The sequence below is a fragment of the Salmo trutta genome, chromosome 27, assembly GCF_901001165.1.
Source record: "Salmo trutta chromosome 27, fSalTru1.1, whole genome shotgun sequence".
In the NCBI taxonomy this organism is placed as follows: domain Eukaryota; kingdom Metazoa; phylum Chordata; class Actinopteri; order Salmoniformes; family Salmonidae; genus Salmo; species Salmo trutta.
Window position 1 is genome coordinate 15,639,308 of NC_042983.1, and position 20,219 is coordinate 15,659,526.

Below are 20,219 nucleotides of genomic sequence, written 5' to 3' on the forward strand. Positions count from 1 at the left end.
ATTTACCATCTTCACAAGGGCAGTTTCAGTGCTATGATGGGGTCTAAAACCAGACTGAAGCATTTCGTATACATTGTTTGTCTTCGGGAAGGCAGTGAGTTGCTGCGCAACAGCTTTTTCTAAAACATTTGAGAGGAATGGGAGATTCGATATAGGCCGATAGTTTTTTATATTTTCTGGGTCAAGGTTTGGCTGTTTCAAGAGAGGCTTTATTACTGCCACTTTTAGTGAGCTTGGTACGCATCCGGTGAATAGAGAGCCATTTATTATGTTCAACATAGGAGGGCCAAGCACAGGAAGCAGCTCTTTCAGTAGTTTAGTTGGAATAGAGTCCAGTATGCAGCTTGAAGGTTTAGAGGCCATGGTTATTTTCATCATTGTGTCAAGAGATATAGTACTAAAACACTTTAGTGTCTCCCTTGATCCTAGGTCCTGGCAGAGTTGTGCAGACTCAGGACTACTGCGTTTTGGAGGAATACCTAGATTTAAAGAGGAATCCGTAATTTGCTTTCTACTGATCATGATCTTTTCTTCAAAGAAGTTCATTAATGTATTACTGCTGAAGTGAAAGCCATCCTCTCTTGGGGAATACTGCTTTTTAGTTAGCTTTGCGACAGTATCAAAAATACATTTTGGATTGTTCTTATTTTCCTCAATTAAGTTGGAAAAATAGGATGATCAAGCAGCAGTGAGGGCTCTTTGATACTGCACAGTACTGTCTTTCCAAGCTAGTCGGAAGACTTCCAGTTTGGTGTGGCGCCATTTCCGTTCCAATTTTCTGGGAGCTTGCTTCAGAGCTCGAGTATTTTCTGTATACCAGGGAGCTAGTTTCTTATGACAAATGTTTTTAGTTTTTAGGGGTGCGACTGCATCTAGGGTATTGCGCAAGGTTAAATTGAGTTCCTCAGGTGGTTAACTGATTTTTGTCCTCTGACGTCCTTGGGTAGGCAGAGGGAGTCTGGAAGGGCATCAAGGAATCTTGGGTTGTCTGAGAATTTATAGCACAACTTTTGATGATCCTTGGTTGGGGTCTGAGTAGATTATTTGTTGCGATTGCAAACGTAATAAAATGGTGCTCCGATAGTCCAGGATTATGAGGAAAAACATTAAGATCCACAACATTTATTCCATGGGACAAAACTATGACCAGAGTATGACTGTGGCAGTGAGTAGGTCCGGAGACATGTTGGACAAAACCCACTGAGTCGATGATGGCTCCGAAAGCCTTTTGGAGTGGGTCTGTGGACTTTTCCATGTGAATATTAAAGTCACCAAAAATTAGAATATTATCTGCTATGACTACAAGGTCCTTCTTCTCCTGACTCCTCCCCTGGCCAGTCTCGGGGGCTGCTGATTGGGGCAGAGAGTCATTGGCCCAGGTAGGCAACTGGCTGCGGTTATGATGCACTGACACAAACTCCTGGAAAGCCTCCAGCTAACACATACACACACAAGATAAAACAGAAACAAGATTAAACAGAACATCAATGTCAAGGAAGACAAGAAAAAATTCAACACTGTGCATTTGAGCCATCTTACACTCCATCCATATGTATCCGCCAGGCAGATATGGAGAGGACCATGGCGTGATCTGTCAGGCGAGCTAATCACAATTAATTCAATGTTGGTATAGAATCTGTGATTGGCTATCTATCCATCTAACCAGTACAAAGAAGTCTGGATGGCTAACTGTCTCAACGTTACTCTGGACGTGTCCACAAATCTTTTATTGAAATGCTTCAGTGACTTGTCCGCATTTTCTTCAGTTTTGAAGCCCACAAATCAGAATTTGTGAACTTGCCATCCTTAGTGAACTTCATGCTGCAGTGTTTCAACGTTCTGATTGGCCAAAGTGATCAAGCCTCTGACGGGCCTCAGCAGTGCACACCAATGACGTACATTATAAAAACCCTGGATTGCTGATGCTATGTATTGGCCATTGAGAGGCTTTGAAGCCACCGGTCGGCCATATTGGCCCTCCCTAGAAGGAGCAGTCTTCCATAGGAATGAATAGGATGGAGTGAATCTATTGTAGCGCAAAATAAAAATTAAATGATGTCATCATTTCCTCAAGTTTGTACTGACCAGTGAGGTATATAAACCCTGGATTACTGATGTATTGTATTGGCAAAGATTATGGATATACTGTACTGACAAGATATTATTATCATTATTTTTTTTACCAGGCAAGTCAGTTTTAAGAACAAATTCTTATTTACAATGACGGCCAAACCTGGACAATGCTGGGCAAATTGTGCGCCACCCTATGTGACTCCCAATCACGGCCGGATGTGATGCAACCTGGATTCGAACCCTAGTAAGGTGAGTCGTTGTCCACAAAGCGGCACAGCGGGCTGTCTAACTCCCGCCTATCCTTTTTTTGGATTGGTGGATACATCTCATTATTGTAATCCTTTTTTGAATATTCGATGAGGGTTAAAGATTTGTAATAATAATTGTAAGTGATGAGTAGGACTACAAGGCATAGGCAACAGATCTTGGTTGTGTATATATAAATATATAAATGCCTTTAGATTTCGAGAAAATGAACAACCAAGGAAGAACATATAAATTCTCCCATTGACTTCTCTAACCCCAAACATAGGCTTGGTCTGCTTTGCAAGCTTTCCTGGAAGTCTTGCGATGTTGCACCTCTTTCTATTTAGAAACTCTGTGCTTCAGCCTTCAAAAAGTCCTTACCGAAAGATGTATGCGGTGCTGTGCATTCTCATTCATAGTTTGAATTCACATCATTGGCTGTCTGTGGGCAACTGTAGGCTAAATTACGTATTTTTCATGCAACGTACCATAACAAAATCTATAACCTATTGTTAAATTGGGAAAAGTCAAATCCGAACAGGGACTTGAACCCTGGAACCTCAGATGAAAAATCTGATGCTCTTCCACAGTTCTTCACCGATGTAAAATTAGTTTTATATTCAACATTCAACAGACATTCGTGAAATTATTTCAAATGCATATAATTCTCTTATCTGCAATAACCTTTTCATGGATTGTTTTAGAGACATTAAACAAAATGTTAATTATTCTAAAAAGGCCTACTTTCACAACCTTTGATTTGCATGAAAAGTAAAGTGTTGATTTGATAGAAATACATCTAATCGTAAAAAAAATGCTTTTAAATATCTTGTTCCAATAACTTTTTCATGGATTGTCATAGAACATTAAACAAAATGCTAATTGCAAAATGCTAATGATTCATTACACCGATTCTAATGCAAAACGTTTCGTCAGTTGCAAAACGTGAAGTAAAAAATGTTGGGTTCTTAAACGGAAATTATAGTTAATTTTCATTGTATGGTTTCCACTCGTTGCCATCGTTCTTTTACAGCTCAATGGTTGCCATTCCAATTTGAATAGTCTGCGAAGTGATTGGCACAAGCTGCACATCTAAAAAGTTGATTATTCCGTGGTCTAGTGGAGTGAAGTCCGCAGGGTTCCTTCCAACTTCTTCCTGCTGCTTATTTTTATTTTTTGAAGAGACACGACTGAACTATGACATCCGTTTAAAAAACTAAACGGAGCTCAACAGCGTTTGGAGTAAATGGTTTCTTTTGCTAAATGTTTTGCAACAGACGAAACGTTTGCAATAGAATTGGTGTAATGACTGATTTGATAGAAATACATCAAATCATAAAAAAAAAATGCATTTAAATCTCTTGTTTGTAATAACTTTTTCATGGATTGTCATAGAAACATTAAACAAAATGCAAATTATTCTAAAAAGGTCTGGCTTACTTTTACAACCTTTCATTTGCATAAAAAAAGTGTTGTTTTGACATAAATACTTCAAATTATAAAGAATGCATTTCAATCTCTTAGAAAATATGCTATTCGAATTGTAATAGAAACATCAAACAAAATGGAAGTGATTCTAAAAACATCTGTCCTTATTTCATCATCTCTTATTTGCATAAAAAGTAGAAATACATCTAACATTTTATCCGTGTAGAAAGCATATTGTCTGTTTGACTGAGGTCAACCATGAAAGTCATTTCACAGTCAACAGAGAAGATCCTTGACTAAGAAATTGCTAGGGAGAATCTCAATTGAATACTCCTCGCGTCACCTCCTTCTCAAAACCCATTGGATGAGAAAGCCAGAGGTCCCGCCCTCTAACTTTCTCCTCCAATGGATTTTGAGAAAAAGCCGGTAGGATGTAATTGATATTCTCCCCTACTCGACTCTGCTAGCTAGCCAGTTAGCTGTTGACTGATAAATTATTTTTGAGTTCCAGGAATCAACGGAGACGCTCATAAAATCTAGCTAACCATTGCTTAGTTTACTAAATTGACTAGCTAGCTACGCACAATTTAATCGTAATAGGAATTGCATAGGCATTTGCAAGCTAGCTACATTAGCCAGCATAACATGTATGTCGTAGTGAATTATACACGAAGATTACAGACCCTAGCATTTAATCTAGGGCCTTCGTGCTACCACCAAGGTGTCACAGGAGCTTCCATAACGTCACAGGACCGAAAATCCAAGCAAAACTTTAGCTGCTGTCGTTGGACTCATAGTACCCGAATTAGCAACTCTAAGGTAAGTGATTAGCTACGCTAGGCTAACTAGCTAATGTACAGTACAGCATAGTACACATGTGGTTGCAGTTTCTTGTATTGCCCATGTAAATGTTTCAATCCTAGGTGCCCAGGGTAGCAACATGGGAGCCTGTATTGGAGAACCAGCTACCCCCAGTTAGTATACTGTACTTTGTTAATGAAGTGGTTTTTATTAGCTTGTAAATTAAGCCAGATCAAATACTTATTAAATGGCTATATGTTAGTGACAAATTCTAACTTATAAGCTTTTTCTTACAGCCTCGCCAAATTCCTGTAGACCTTGTTGACAAATTGGAGCGATTAGCCCTGGTGGATTTCCGCAACCAGGAGGGGCTGGCCTGTCTGGAGAAAGCCATCCGATTTGCAGATCAGCTCCATGTTGTTGACACAGATGGGGTTGACCCAATGGATTCAGTTCTGGAGGAAAGGTTAGACTCAGGCAGATTCTGAAGCAACCCCTAGCCCTTCAGTGTTTGATCTGAAGGAATTGGGTAGTGGTAAGCAATTGGAAGTGTTTAATGGAAGGTTTGGTTGAGCAATCACATTTTGCTTACTGCCCTTATCCAATTGATTCAGATCTACAAATACTGAGTAATCTTTGGAGAGGGAACCAATAGTTACCTCCCTAACCTTAAGGTGACTTGTTTAGTCTCACAGATTGAAAACCCTCTGTTCTGTAGGGCACTGTATCTGAGGGAGGATGCCGTGGCAGAGGGTGACTGTGCAGAGGAACTGCTCCAGCTCTCTAAAAACACAGTGGAGGAGTACTTTGTGGCACCGCCAGGTGAGTATCTTGGTTACTGTTTTATCAGCTCATGAATTGGAGTTAATATCGTTGTTCATTCTGAAAGGCGGCAGTACCCCATTTTGTATATCATGAAACTTAAATTGCTCTTTTCTCTGCAGGTAACATTCCACTACCGAAGAGAGAGGAGAGAGCTGCCATGTTGAAGCACTCCGAGTTCTGACTCAAAGTATGTGCTCTGACTTTGCTGATAGCTAAATTTGACTGGTATTCCCACCCATGTATTTTAAGATGAATGCACTGAGGCGCTCTGGATAAGAGTTTGCTAAATTACTGAAATGTAAATTAATGACTGGATACTGTTTCATTTGACAGAGACCTCTGCAAAGAAATGCATGGCTAAATGATAAAGACTGACCAACCATCAAGAGGGTCAGGGCTTGGCATGTATTAAGGTACCTTCAAACCAGGCAAACTGAAGCCAAATCAAAGAAAGATCATCCAGTGTTGTTGATCCGCGTGTGTGTACTCCCTTATGTATGCACTGTATTCTCTGAACATTATGTTGAAAAAGCAGAAAACCATCACTCCAGTGGTACATACTTTGTGGGTGCTCTGCAAATGATTATCAAGGACTAAAGAGGCAACCAATGGATGTACAATTCATGCATTCAGGAACTAAAACAAATAAACATACTAAGAGTCCTCACTTTATTTGAAAAAAATAACACTTTTTAACAAAGCCGTTACGAGATACAAAGATTATTTCGAGAATGGGGCAGGAGAAAGAAATAATTTCATTCTCACGTAAAATAAAAGAGGGACAAAATGGAGAACACTTGCGAGGCAACCTTCTACAAGGCAGGGCAGGCAAGACAGGCTCTTTGAGAAACATGATTTTTTTTTAAAAAACTACATTAAAGAGCTGTATTATGTTGTATTCCTCTAGTATGCAGTCTCCTTCACAAATATCCCTAAACCAGCCATATCCTAGGTCTGAATGAATCAATGAGAATGTGAGGCAAATGCAGATCTGCCCATTCGCTCTGTCTACACCATTTAAAAAGTCCTCTGGAGACAGTCCTCATAGTGGAATGCACATGACATACTTAAAAAGCAACACAAAACAAAGTTATCACCAGTCTTGGCTCCCTCCTGTAGGTAGACTATCGGTAGTGACGAGGGGGTGGGCTGCGGCTTGATGGGCTACGGTGTGCTGCAGAGGGGCGACGTGGAGGGGGGCTATGGCGAGACAATCTGCGAGCAGGGGGCGACTGATAACGAGGGGGTGGAGAGCCGCGACCTTGATAAGCGGGTGAGTACCGTCCCCTGGATCTGGAACGGGACCTCGAGCGTCCTCTGCTGGCTCCCATCTCTCCATGGACTCTGATAGATGAAGTCTCCCCCTGAAAGATGTCCATGTCAGAGAAAGTCCTGAAAACACATTCTTAAAACACTGTATAGCTGAGGATCTGAGTGTTTAGTTACCTGGTGTGATCTGAACTCTGTCCTGTCCAGGCGCCGCATGGCATACTCCATGTCCTCTCTGCGCAGGAACTCCACCACCCCTTCCCCATCCCGCTGAACATCTGTGAAACAAACATCTCCAGCCTCCCTCATGTGATCTTTCAAGTCTTGCCAGCTTCCAGTCGGAGGCAGGCCTGTGGGAACAGAGACCAAATCATTGAGAACTTTGGCCTTTATAGGCAACGCCCAACAATACCAGGGTACATCTAACATGCTGTAAATGGAAGGAAGAGAGGAGCTTTGAATAAAAAAACAAAAGCACAGACTTTATCCACTTACCAGTCACAATAACTCTGAACTCTGATCTCCGAGTAGGAGGCCCAAACCTCCCTTTAGGACCACCGGGACCTCCTTCCCCACTCCCTCGACCACTACCACCCATAGAACCGTTGAATTTAGAGGAGGCAGAGCGAGGGTGCTCAACGCGAAGCTTGCAGTCTCCAAATCCATAACCATTCCTCCCATAGACTGCATCCTCGGCATCCCTGATACATAAGGACATGTCAATTTGATTAACACATTGCATATGGGAGTCAGTCTATTTATCCATCTTAGCACCCCAATGGTGGAACGAGCTTCCCCTTAACGTCAGGACAGCAGAGTCCCTGCTCATCTTCCGAAAATGTCTGAAACCCTACCTCTTCAAAAAGTATCTTAAATAAACTAGATGGTCTTTTCCACTTCACAATAACAGCACTTACAGTTGAACAGAGCAGCTAAGTCCCTGCTAGAGCAGCACTGGTTAACTGTAAGTACTGTTACTGTGAAGTGGAAACAGTAGGTCGATCTATGAGTGGAAGGGGAGAGAGGGGTAGAGGTGTTTGAGGGAGGGATGGGGTGAGTATGCATCTGTTGACTGACAATAAAAGCAAAAATCTGTGTTTTTACGCACAATTCATCAACTGTGGGAATGAATTAAGATACACAGTACCAGTCAAAAGTTTGGACACCTACTCATTCCAGGGTTTTACATTTATTGTTACTATTTTCTCCATTGTAGAATAATAGTGAAGACAAAACTATGAAATAACACATGGAATCATGTAGTAACCAAAATAGTGTTGAATCTCAATTATAAAATATATTTAGATTTTTCAAAGTAGCCACCCTTTGCCTTGATGAATCATGCCTTCATGGTTGAATTGCTGCAAAGAAACCACTACTAAAAGAACACCAATAAGAAGAGAGACTTGCCAAGAAACACGAGCAATGGACGTTGGAAATGTGTCATTTGGTTGGATTAGTCCAAATTTGAGATTTTTGGCTCCAACTACTGTCTTTGAGATGCAGAGTAGGCGAACGGATGATCTCTGCATGTGTGGTTCCCACCGTGAAGCATGGAGGTGGCATGCTGGTGACGCTGTCAGTGATTTATTTAGAATTCAAGGCACACTTAACCAGCATGGCTACCACAGCATTCTGCAGTGATACGCAATCCCATCTGGTTTGCGCTTAGTGGGACTATCATTTGTTTTTCAACAGGACAATGACCCAAAACACACCACCAACCTGTGTAAGGGCTATTTCACCAAGGAGAGCAATGAGTGCTGCATCAGATGACCCGGCCTCCACAATCACCCGTCCTCAACCCAATTGAGATGGTTTGGACCGCAGAGTGAAGGAAAAGCAGCCACCAAGAGCTCAGCATATGTGGTAACTCCTTCAAGACAGTTGGAAAAGCATTCCAGGTGAAGCTGGTTGAGAGAATGCCAAGAGTGTGCAAAACTGTCATCAAGGCAAAGGGTGGCTACTTTGAAGAAACTCATTTTGATTTGTTTAACACTTTTTTGGTTACTACATGATTCCATGTGTTATTTCATAGTTTTAAATGTCTTCGCTATTCTACAATGTAGAAAATAGTACAAATAAAGAACCCTTGAATTAGTTTTACTGCTATTTTATATACATATACACATTGATCAAAAATATAAAACGCAACATGTAAAGTGTTGGTCCCATGAGCTGAAATAAGATCCCAGAAATGTTCCATATGCACAAAAAGCATATATCTCTCAAATTTTGTGCACAAATTTGTGTACATCCCTGTTAGAGAGCATTTCTCCTTTGCCAAGATAATCTATCCACCTGACAGGTGTGGCATATCAAGAAACTGATTCAGCATGATCATTACACAGGTGGACCTTGTGCTGGGGACAGTAAAAGGTTTCTAAAATGTGCAGTTATGTCACAATGCCACAGATGTCTCATGTTTTGAGGGAGTGTGCAATTGGCATTCTGACTGCAGGAATGTCCACCAGAGCTGTTGCCAGAGAATTTAATGTTCATTTCTCTGCCTCCAACATAGTTTCAGAGAATTTGGCCATGCGTCCAACCAGCCTCACAACCACGCCAGCTCAGGACCTCCACATCCAGCTTCTTCACCAGCAGGATCGTCTGAGATCAGCCACCCGGACATCTAATGAAACGGAGGGGTATTTATTTCTGTAATAAAACCCGTTTATGGGGGGAAAACGAATCTGGCACCCCAGTGGGTGGGCCCATGCCCCCCCATGGCTGCGCCCCTGCACAGTCATATGAAAGCCATTGATTTGGGCCTAATACATTTATTTTAATTAACTGATTTCCTTATATGAACTCTTACCAAGTAAAATCAGAATTTGTTGCATTCATATTTTTGTTCAGTATACATATTTTTTAGTAACTAGATGCGGTACAAGGCGAAGGCGTTAGAAATGCTGTTGGCTGTGAATCTGGGTCTAACGTAGGTGGCACCATGTGCTCTTTTTAAAGGATAGGCCCCTCTCTCTTAAAGGCCCTAGGATCCATGTGTACAAGGGTGGTTAGCAAGTCACTGGGACGACGACCCAACTTGGGATGGGGAGGTTGTAGCGGGTGGAGTATAGGAAGACAATTAGAGGCATACTTAGTTGCAGCTACAATATGCGTAACAGTGCAAATATCATTGTATAGCTATATGGACACTCAATTATCATGGCACGTTTACAAACATTATGATAAGTATAATCAAAACCTGTATCTCATTATGGTAAGTGGTGAAAAGGATAGCTAGTAATAATTGTAATGCTTAGCAGATGAAAATAATCAGTTTATCTGGTTAAAAGAAGGAATATAATATCTATTGTTTACAGGAAACTCATTCGACACCTTTAGATTAAGTTGTATGGAAAAAGGACTAGGGGGAATATATACTGCTCAAAAAAATAAAGGGAACACTTAAACAACACAATGTAACTCCAAGTCAATCACACTTCTGTGAAATCAAACTGTCCACTTAGGAAGCAACACTGAGTGACAATACATTTCACATGCTGTTGTGCAAATGGAATAGACAACAGGTGGAAATTATAGGCAATTAGCAAGACACCCCCAATAAAGGAGTGGTTCTGCAGGTGGTGACCACAGACCACTTCTCAGTTCCTATGCTTCCTGGCTGATGTTTTGGTCACTTTTGAATGCTGGCAGTGCTTTCACTCTAGTAGTAGCATGAGACGGAGTCTACAACCCACACAAGTGGCTCAGGTAGTGCAGCTCATCCAGGATGGCACATCAATGCGAGCTGTGGCAAGAAGGTTTGCTGTGTCTGTCAGCGTAGTGTCCAGAGCATGGAGGCGCTACCAGGAGACAGGCCAGTACATCAGGAGACGTGGAGGAGGCCGTAGGAGGGCAACAACCCAGCAGCAGGACCGCTACCTCCGCCTTTGTGCAAGGAGGAGCACTGCCAGAGCCCTGCAAAATGACCTCCAGCAGGCCAAAAATGTGCATGTGTCTGCTCAAACGGTCAGAAACAGACTCCATGAGGGTGGTATGAGGGCCCGACGTCCACAGGTGGGGGTTGTGCTTACAGCCCAACACCGTGCAGGACGTTTGGCATTTGCCAGAGAACACCAAGATTGGCAAATTCGCCACTGGCGCCCTGTGCTCTTCACAGATGAAAGCAGGTTCACACTGAGCAAGTGACAGACGTGACAGAGTCTGGAGACGCCGTGGAGAACGTTCTGCTGCCTGCAACATCCTCCAGCATGACCGGTTTGGCGGTGGGTCAGTCATGGTGTGGGGTGGCATTTCTTTGGGGGGCCGCACAGCCCTCCATGTGCTCGCCAGAGGTAGCCTGACTGCCATTAGGTACCAAGATGAGATCCTCAGACCCCTTGTGAGACCATATGCTGGTGCGGTTGGCCCTGGGTTCCTCCTAATGCAAGACAATGCTAGACCTCATGTGGCTGGAGTGTGTCAGCAGTTCCTGCAAGAGGAAGGCATTGATGCTATGGACTGGCCCGCCCGTTCCCCAGACCTGAACCAATTGAGCACATCTTGGACATCATGTCTCACGCCATCCACCAACGCCAAGTTGCACCACAGACTGTCCAGGAGTTGGCGGATGCTTTTAGTCCAGGTCTGGGAGGAGATCCCTCAGGAGACCATCCACCACCTCATCAGGAGCATGCCCAGGCGTTATAGGGAGGTCATACAGGCACGTGGAGGCCACACACACACACACACACACACACACACACACACACACACACTACTGAGCCTCATTTTGACTTTACATTACATCAAAGGACATTACATCAAAGTTGGATCAGCCTGTAGTGTGGTTTTCCACTTTAATTTTGAGTGCGACTCCAAATCCAGACCTCCATGGGTTGATAAATTGGATTTTCATTGATTCTTTGTGTGATTTTGTTGTCAGCACATTCAACTATGTAAAGAAAAAAGTATTTAATAAGATTATTTCATTCATTCAGATCTAGGATGTGTTATTTTAGTGTTCCCTTTATTTTTCTGAGCAGTGTATTTCTTCCATGGGAAAAGAAATTCAAAAGGGGTGATATTAATTAACAATCATTTTGATCAGAATGCGCAAACTGTTCAAACAGATCCTCAAGGAAGGTGGATCCTTCTAAAAATGCTATTGGACCATAAACATACTTGGCTCATTAATCTATATGTTCCAAATAATGATCCAGGCTTCTTTGAAAATGTATAAAAATTTATCGAGTTAACAAGCAATACGACTCAGTTATTATGGTGGGAGATTAAAATACGGGTTTAAGTACCTCGATGGACCATAAAAGGTAATCACACTACATATTATCACCCTCATGCACTTAAGGAAATCCCAAATATTATGGATATATTGGAACTAGTGGATATATGGAGGTTTAAATATCCTGACCTAGTGAGATATACATGAAAGAGGCTCAATCAAGTTGGTCGTCTTGACCATGTCATTTTCTCTGACACCAAAAGTTTTAAAATGTTGATGGGGACAGAATGCAGTCAGACCATCAAATAATTGGTGTACACCTTAATCATACAGAATATCCACGAGAGTGAGGATATTGGAAATGTAATAAAAGCCTACTGGATGACAACTTGCTTCTAACCAAAAATGTATAACGGACTTTATTCTACATAACATAGGTACAGCAGATCCCCTTTAAAGTACGGGACACTTAAATGTGCCTTTAGAGGCCAGAATAAGTTAGAGGAAAAAAGAAATTGAGGAACATATTCAAAAAATCTCAAGCGTAATATATTATACAAACAAAGTGAACTGGATGGAGTATTGGGAAAAATGCACCAACTTTCATCGTCAACATAGAAATGCTACCAAAATTATTTAAAGAAACTTTAAGCATGTTTTCATTTCAGGTTCCTCAATCTCCACCAACTGAAGTTAATTGTAAGGATTATTTTCCTATTAAGTGTAAAAATTAACAGCTGTACAGAGAGACTCACGTGAAGGAACTTCAAGATGCAATTAAAGCCTTCAAGTCAGGGAAAACTTCAGGTTTGGTCCGTTAACATGTTTCAACCGCTCCTATAAAAACTGGTAGACTCAGATACTCAGCAAGAAAGTCTGATTTCACAATTACTGAAACAGGACCCATGTGGCAAATATCCAGTCTACCTAAAAAACTGGAGACCCCTTACAATTCAGTGTTGTGATGCCAAAATTCTAGAAAAATGTTTAGTGCTTAGAATTCAAAGGTATTGTCAAATGTTATTTATCCTAATCAGACAGGTTTTTACATGGGCGATACATTGGAGATAAAGTACTGAAAACAATCGAACACTTAAAAAAATATGGGATACCAGGCCTGGTATTCATTGCAGATTTTGAAAAGGACTAGAATGCATGAATTATTTTCATTTTGGAGAATCTCCTATACAATGAGTTAAAGTTATGTATAGTAACCCCAGGTGTAAAATAGTAAATATGGCTACTTCTCAGAAAGTATTAAACTGTCAAGAGGAGTAAAACAAAGCTGTCCACTATAGCCATATCCATTTATTATGGCCATAGAAACTTCAGCGATTAAAAATCAGATCCAACATAAGGGGCTAGACATCCAGGGCTTAAAAACAAAGGGGTCATTGTACGCGGACGACTCATGTTTTCTTTTAAATCCACAATATGGATCCCTGCAGAGCCTCAGAGGACCTAGATAATTTATTTAACCTCTCTGGATGACAAGTGTACACATTACGTATTGGATCACTAAAAAAATACAACTTTTACATTACCGTGTAGTTTACCATTAAAATGGTCTGACAGTGAAGTGGACATAGTCTGTAATCATATTGCAAAATAAATAAATTCAATACATTTTCATAGAAAGTTAGCAAAAATATACAAGATCTTGCTTCCATGGGAAGGTAAATACTTGTTTACAGTACTTTCAGAATGTATTCAGTCCCCTAGATTTTTCCCACATTTTGTACCATTACAGCCTTATTCTAAAATTGATTAAATTACATTTTTTCCTCAAATCTACACTACACCATTTAAGAATGATGGAGGCCACTGTGTTCTTGGGGACCTTCAATGCTGCAGAAATTGTTTGGTACCTTTCCCCAGATCTGTGCCTCGACACAATCCTGCCTCAGAACTCTAAGGACAATTCCTTTGACTTCAATTTTATTTACTTTTTGATTTAACCTTTATTTAACTAGGCAAGTCAGTTAAGAACTAATTCTTATTTACAATGACGGCCTACCCTGGCCAAACCCTAACGACGCTGGGCCAGTTGTGCGCCGCCCTATGGTACTCCCAATCACGGCCGGTTGCGATACAGCCTAGAATCGAATCAGGGTCTGTAGTGATGCCTCTAGCACTGAGATGCAGTGCCTTAGACCGGTGTGCCTCTCTGGAGCCTCATGGCTTGGTGTTTGCTCTGACATGCACTGCCATCTGTGGAACCTTTATATTGATAGGTGTGCACCTTTCCAAATCAGGTTCAATAAATTCAATTTACCACAGGTGGACTACAATCAAGTTGTAGGAACAGGATGCACCCAAGCTAAATTTCGAGTCTCATAGCAAAGGGTCTGAAAACGTATGTAAATGTGATTTTTTTATACATACACATTTGCAAAATATTCTACAAACCTGTTTTTGCTTTGTCATTATGGGGTATTGTGTGTAGATTGAGGGAAAACACAATTTAATCAATTTTATAGTAAGGCTGTAATGTAACAAAATCTGAAAGTCAAGGTGCCTGAATAACTTGGCGAATGCACTGTATTTGTGATAAAATAAAAAAATAATTGTTTAATCATTTCCCAGTTTTATTTATTATTTCTTTTTAAATCCCAGCCCCCGTCTCCGCAGGAGGCCTTTTAGTAGGCCGTCATTGTAATTAAGAAAGTGTTGTTGACTGACTTGCTTAGTTAAATAAAAATAAATACCCATTTACTGATGGCCCTGCCTACACTGGAATACCTTTAAAAAATGTATTATATGAGCCAAAGAGATTCCACTTTATTTGGCAAGCCAGACAAAATTCAACAGCCCTATTTATAAAATGAATATACATTTGGAAGACAAAAATTATTCAATATTAAAGCATTGAACCTCTCACTAAAGGCTTAAAAAAAAGCATACTTAAATTCAAACTGGTTCTCCAGCAGACGTGTAAGAATGGCTCACCCCATGTTAAAAAATTGCATGTTATTTATTCAGATAACAACCTGTCACTTTCGGTCATTTGAAACTATCACTTTTTAAAACAAGCCATAGAAATCTGGTTGCAATTTCAGTTTAACCCACAAAAAAATAAACAGAACAAATATTTCAAATATTATGGTTAAACTCAAAAATACTAATTGATAATAAAACATTCATTGAAATTGTTTGTTAACAATATAATCTGTGTTAATTAATGATAGAAAGGTTCAGAACTGTTTTCAAACATCCCACCACAGTTAAAAAATATTTGTCAAGTAGACATCAAGATGGGATGGTTGTTTAGAGATAGATGGGAGGGGTTAAGGGTAGCTGAAGGGTGGAATACGTTTAAAAAAATAATAATAACAACAAAAATAGATAACTAATGTAAAATGTACCATGTCCGTAAAATGTATATAGTATGTATAAACTGGGGGGAAAAAAAATAGGAAATTATGCAAACAATTACTTTGATAGAACCCACAATATTTCTGCAATATCTTAGCAAAAAAATATTGAATAAAAGTGCAGTCCTATAGCATAACCTCTGATTCTAATGACCATTTCACAATGGAGCAAGTCACGGGTACTTCCTGTTTGAGCTTCTGCTTGTAAACAGGAAGCAGGAGTAAGGAGCCATGATCTGATTTAACGAATGGCGGACGAGGGAGGGCCTTGTATCTTGTTTGTGGGTAGAGTAACCGCGGTCTAGGACTTTATTGCCCCTAGTTGTGAAGGAGACGTGCTGATGAAAGTTGGGCATCATGTGTCTTAATGAAGCGGAACTAAAATTGCCGGCGACAAGAAAGGCAGCCTCTGGATGTAAGTTTTCCTGATTGGTTATAGCCTCATACAGTTCATTAAGTGGCAGCATGTTATATTTCATGATAACATATTTTGTGAAAATAAAGTAAACGCCAAAAGAATCACAAAATAACAAAGTTTAGTCGGAGTTCGCAAAACGGCGGCCATCCAGCACGTTGCCATCTTTTCATTACTACCGAGTTCAGGGAAAGTGTACTTGCTATGACTGTGATATGTGGTTGTCTCATCTAGCTATCTTAAGGCGAATGCACTAACTCAAGTCGCTCTAGATAAGAGCATCTGCTAAATGTCTAAAATGACAATGTAAATCTGGTCTTATTGGTCAACGAGTAAGAATGCCATTCATGGACGTTTATCTTACCGTGGATCTTCAAAGCGCACAAAGGCAAAGGGAATAGTGCCTCTATTGTTCTTCAACTCAATGTCTCTGATTTTGCCATATTTGAAGAATATATCCTCAATGTCCCTCTCTTGCACATCAGCTGGAAGGTTACCCACGTAGATCCTGCCATCTGCCATGATGTTAACTGAACTGATCCTGAAGGAAAAAGAGAGAAGGCGTTATCAATACTGAACACTCCCTGGACTCAAATGTATGTTTTGACCCCTAATTTCTGCCTGTCATAAATGTTCAAAAATGGATGACCATTGCAAACAACCCCCTACAAGTACACGTTATCAAGACTGCAACATATACACAACTCAAATACAGAGCTAGCTATTAATCAAACCCCAACCCACACCCAATGGTTCAACCACCAGGGCCCGGTTTCCCAAAAGCATCTTAAGGTTAAATTCATTGTTAGAACCTTCGTAGGAGCATCGTTAAGTATCGAAGTTGTCACAAAACCATCGGTATTAACGTTGCACTTAAACGCTCTTAATCTAACGCCTGCCTCAGACCACTCGTAGAAACGCTAACTACATGTTAAGTGTGTTAGGTGCTTCCGCGTAAACATCAAATCACATGGTTGACCCGTCTCTCTGTGGCTGCTGATAACTTCAGAACAAAAGTTGACTACAATTACTTAGTTGCCAATGTCTTTGCAATTGATACAAACACGCGAAGTATAAAAATACATCGGTTTTCATTTGAAGCATGACTGCTTTAAAATAAACAGTAGGCTATAGGTTTTTTCAATCATATTGAAACGCACTTCATGTTAAATCAATGTAGTTATATTTTGCTACATGTAGGCTGTTGTCTAATTTGTCACAATATATTTAATTATGTGTAGCCTATCGTATGCAATGTGCCACCAAATCGGTGATTTTGGTCATTTTTATTGAGTAAGCATTAGAATAAGCCGCCTTAATATTTGCAGCCGTATGTGGTAATATCTCTAGAAGCTGATCCGTCGTCAGTATTGTGAAAATTATGTTTAGGAATGATTTGAATGGAGGAAGCTGATCTGAGAGCAGCGCTCACTTTCTATCCTATCTGTATCAACAAATGCTCCAACGACGCACTTAGCGACCACCCTCTCATTTTTGTACCTGTATATAACTAGGCAAGTCAGCGTGGTGCTTGGGAAACGGTTGTTACATTTTCGGCTGTTGTAGGAATGATGCAACGTTACGCCTAAATTCCATCGCTATCAGAAAACCTGGCCCTGCTGAGACGAAATCCCAGCCGGACAATAGTGTCTGATTGCGGCCCGCTTATTCGGGGAGTTCCTGGATGTGGGCATTCATTCATCTGCAGGAACGCCCCCCACTCTAGCATCCCATTGGTTCCGGCTTGAACAGGCCCCCCACTCCCTCGAGCACGCCATCTTCAAGCTTGTGCGACACTTGATATTCAGGTTGTCTATTGGTGACCTAGCTAGCTAGCCGTGTCGCCCCGGCCTCCCACCTCCTGTGGAAGTGCGGGAAAGCAATGCCCAACAGGCGGAGGTGAAGGACACTGTCTACCGGTGTCCTAGACCAATAATGGACTAAAGAAACTCAACGTGGTCTGTTTTTTTGAGGATAATGGGCCTGTCAGCCAAATACTCCAGCTAAACGTGGATACATTTTCAATTGCAGTACGGTTCTACAAACAAATCTCTGCTTTCATATCACATCAAAAATGTAACAAACTAAAGATACACTTACTGTAAGCTGTTTTAACCAGTTTTAACACAGTTGCAGCAGACAGTATTTTTCAGTCACAACACGTTTGTGGCGTCAGTCTTCCGTTTACACACTGGTGTTCCGAGACAGAACTAGCACCAGTACGCCCGTCTTCCATATATAAGCGCTGTAACATGGAAATATGTCTGTGTGGGAACCCTAACCACATAAAAACCTAGAGTAATTAAAACATTTTTTTTAAATGATTTCTCGCTCATATGAAAGATAGGTTCCTTATGTTTCCAAACCGTACAGCAAGAGATGTTTGGTAACGTTTACAGCAAGCGTGGGGCTCTTATTAACAAAACTCCCCAGCCAGAAGATTCGATCACCAATATATAGGCGCTAAAGGTCGTGTATGTGAATGGGCTACCACCACCTAGTGTACTGGAGCGCCCCCGTCTGAGCCCTATTTTAAATTGTATTTTAAAATGGACCAATAGAAGTATAAAGAGGGGCTCCTGCATATACAGGAACGCCCCGAATTGCGGGACGAAATTACACCCTTCTCGACTCGGGTAGCTTGCTACGCTAAAGCTAGCCTAGCTATTCATGTGATGTTTCCTTTCAAAAATGATAACATGGCTGGGGGCGGGATACAGTGGTTAGCTAACTAGCTTGATAGTTTCTATATTTCAAACATAACACGTTTCATATCGCCTCGTGGTAGCTACCTGCCTGGATTCCCAATCTGTACTCACATGTAAAACCCAGATTAGCCCATTCATTCATTACCTAGCCAGCAAGTTGTCGACAACAAATAGCTAGTAGCTAATGTAACGTTAGCTTCGGTTGCAAGTTAGCCTAGCTGACTCGTGTGCCATGTTTTGGGTTTGCAGAAAAGTACATGATAGGTCACCTACCTTCCTGTGTCGCTGATCAGACCTGCAACCTCTGTGGTTGCTGTGATTCTTTTCTAAAGCTCGTATAATGTTATTTCTCGCTTATCTCCAGAGATCGGTACCCTCAAACCTTTGTCGGAGGATCTCTGCGCTTCTTTAAGCTAGTTAGGCTACCCAGTTCCATCCACTGACTTCCGGTTCCGTCAAGAACCACCTACCACATCCACCAGGTTGCGCCCCTGCCCACAAATTGCACTGTTTTTTGTCTGCATGTTTTCTTCTTCGTGTGGTTTTCCGGCAGACTAGAGGCTTTGTTGATTATTGGTGCCTTTCACAGTTCGGAAAATGCATTGCACATTTGTTCACAAAAAAGGGAATTGGGGGGGAAAAAGGCAATGACCATAGCAATAAACACCAAGAAGCCAACCTTACCAATGCACAAACTGTACGGGTCACTCTGTACTGGCCTACTACTCACAGGGATCCTCTCAGGGTCCCTCACCATTTCCCCACCATCCTTAACTTTCCTCACTGCCTCAACATGACACTTTCTGCACTGCTCTCACCCTGGAAACTTCAACCCGTCTCACTCGCACGGGACATTTCTGATCCCCAACAACATGGCCGCCCTAAAAATGTAAACACTGTGCGTTGAACACCAAAACCACCCACTCCTTTGAACTATGCTCTCCTGCACAATTCACACCTCAGAATCTCCCTCCTTCATACTGCTGCAACATGACCATAAACTTGGCACCTGAAACACCATAGCGGGTTCGTAAAACAAAAGCTCTCACAGGATAACTTATATACCCTAGCATGACTTTATCTGGCAAACACTTTACATCAAAACTGAGAAGGACAGACAGGGTGTCTCCTCAGTCTCGCGCTCCCCACTGGGTCTGCGTCTCCCCAAACGGCGTGCATCACAGACACCGGGGATCCAAAACTTCAGTCGATCCACCTCAACACTCAACCCCACCACTGTTATCACTCCTTTCAACTGCGCTCTGCTTCAGAGAGAATAGCAGGCCACAGCTCTCGTTCCGAGTCGGGAAACATGGTATACCTTCCCAATCTGCCTTTTTAGTTAAATTGGAGCATCTTACGCCATGACTGTAATTGCTGCTAAGTCATATGGCTAAAAATATAAACACCCAAGCGTTCTCTGCTCTCATTGCTTATGACAGAAATTAGAATGACCAAGAATTCTAACTCAAGGCACATCTGTAATGTAAAATGACTTTGTATTTTACTAACAGGACATCAGTGGTGAAAGGTGTCTGACTCATTAGAATTACATCAGTAAAATGCACAGAGGTCATTGACCCCTGGAAATATCCATAGAGGTAGAAATAAAAGAGGAGAACATAAGTTACTGGAGAATATAGAAGTTACTGTACTTCCACTGGTTACTGTTTGTACTAGAGAACATACGGGTGAATAACTTTGGGTACAGTCTGACTAAGATGTGTAGTCTGAAAGACATGATTCAACTACTGACAATATAAACATGTGTTGATATCATTTTGGGAATGATGAGGCAGGGAATAGTCTTTTTATTTGTATTGCTGTTAATCAAACTCCCTCTGCACTCACAAAGGTGTATGTCTGACGTATCACAAGATACCTGCAATTCC

General features: G+C 41.3%; 2 protein-coding genes across 4 annotated transcripts; one reads left to right on the plus strand and one right to left on the minus strand.

Moving 5' to 3' along the window:
* Positions 1-4,175: 4,175 nt before the first annotated feature.
* On the plus strand, positions 4,176-6,027 carry gatc (glutamyl-tRNA amidotransferase subunit C). Of its 2 annotated transcripts, XM_029716872.1 has the most exons (6): positions 4,177-4,566; positions 4,671-4,721; positions 4,845-5,014; positions 5,267-5,370; positions 5,493-5,560; positions 5,707-6,027. In XM_029716872.1, the coding sequence occupies exons 1-5, from the start codon at positions 4,393-4,395 to the stop codon at positions 5,552-5,554; spliced, it is 561 nt and encodes a 186-aa protein (XP_029572732.1). In that variant the 5' UTR covers positions 4,177-4,392; the 3' UTR covers positions 5,555-5,560; positions 5,707-6,027. The 2 variants fall into 2 exon arrangements, with proteins under 2 accessions (XP_029572734.1, XP_029572732.1); XM_029716874.1 differs by having other exon boundaries at positions 4,176-4,566; positions 5,493-6,027.
* A 1-nt stretch (position 6,028) lies between these two features.
* Positions 6,029-18,793, minus strand: LOC115164421 (serine/arginine-rich splicing factor 9). Of its 2 annotated transcripts, none has more exons than XM_029716870.1 (5): positions 18,601-18,793; positions 15,984-16,160; positions 7,138-7,343; positions 6,820-6,992; positions 6,029-6,737 (listed from the first exon to the last, which is right to left on the minus strand). In XM_029716870.1, the coding sequence occupies exons 2-5, from the start codon at positions 16,139-16,141 to the stop codon at positions 6,498-6,500; spliced, it is 777 nt and encodes a 258-aa protein (XP_029572730.1). In that variant the 5' UTR covers positions 16,142-16,160; positions 18,601-18,793; the 3' UTR covers positions 6,029-6,497. The 2 variants fall into 2 exon arrangements, with proteins under 2 accessions (XP_029572730.1, XP_029572731.1); XM_029716871.1 differs by lacking the exon at positions 18,601-18,793 and adding an exon at positions 17,720-17,920.
* Between the last annotated feature and the right edge of the window lie 1,426 nt (positions 18,794-20,219).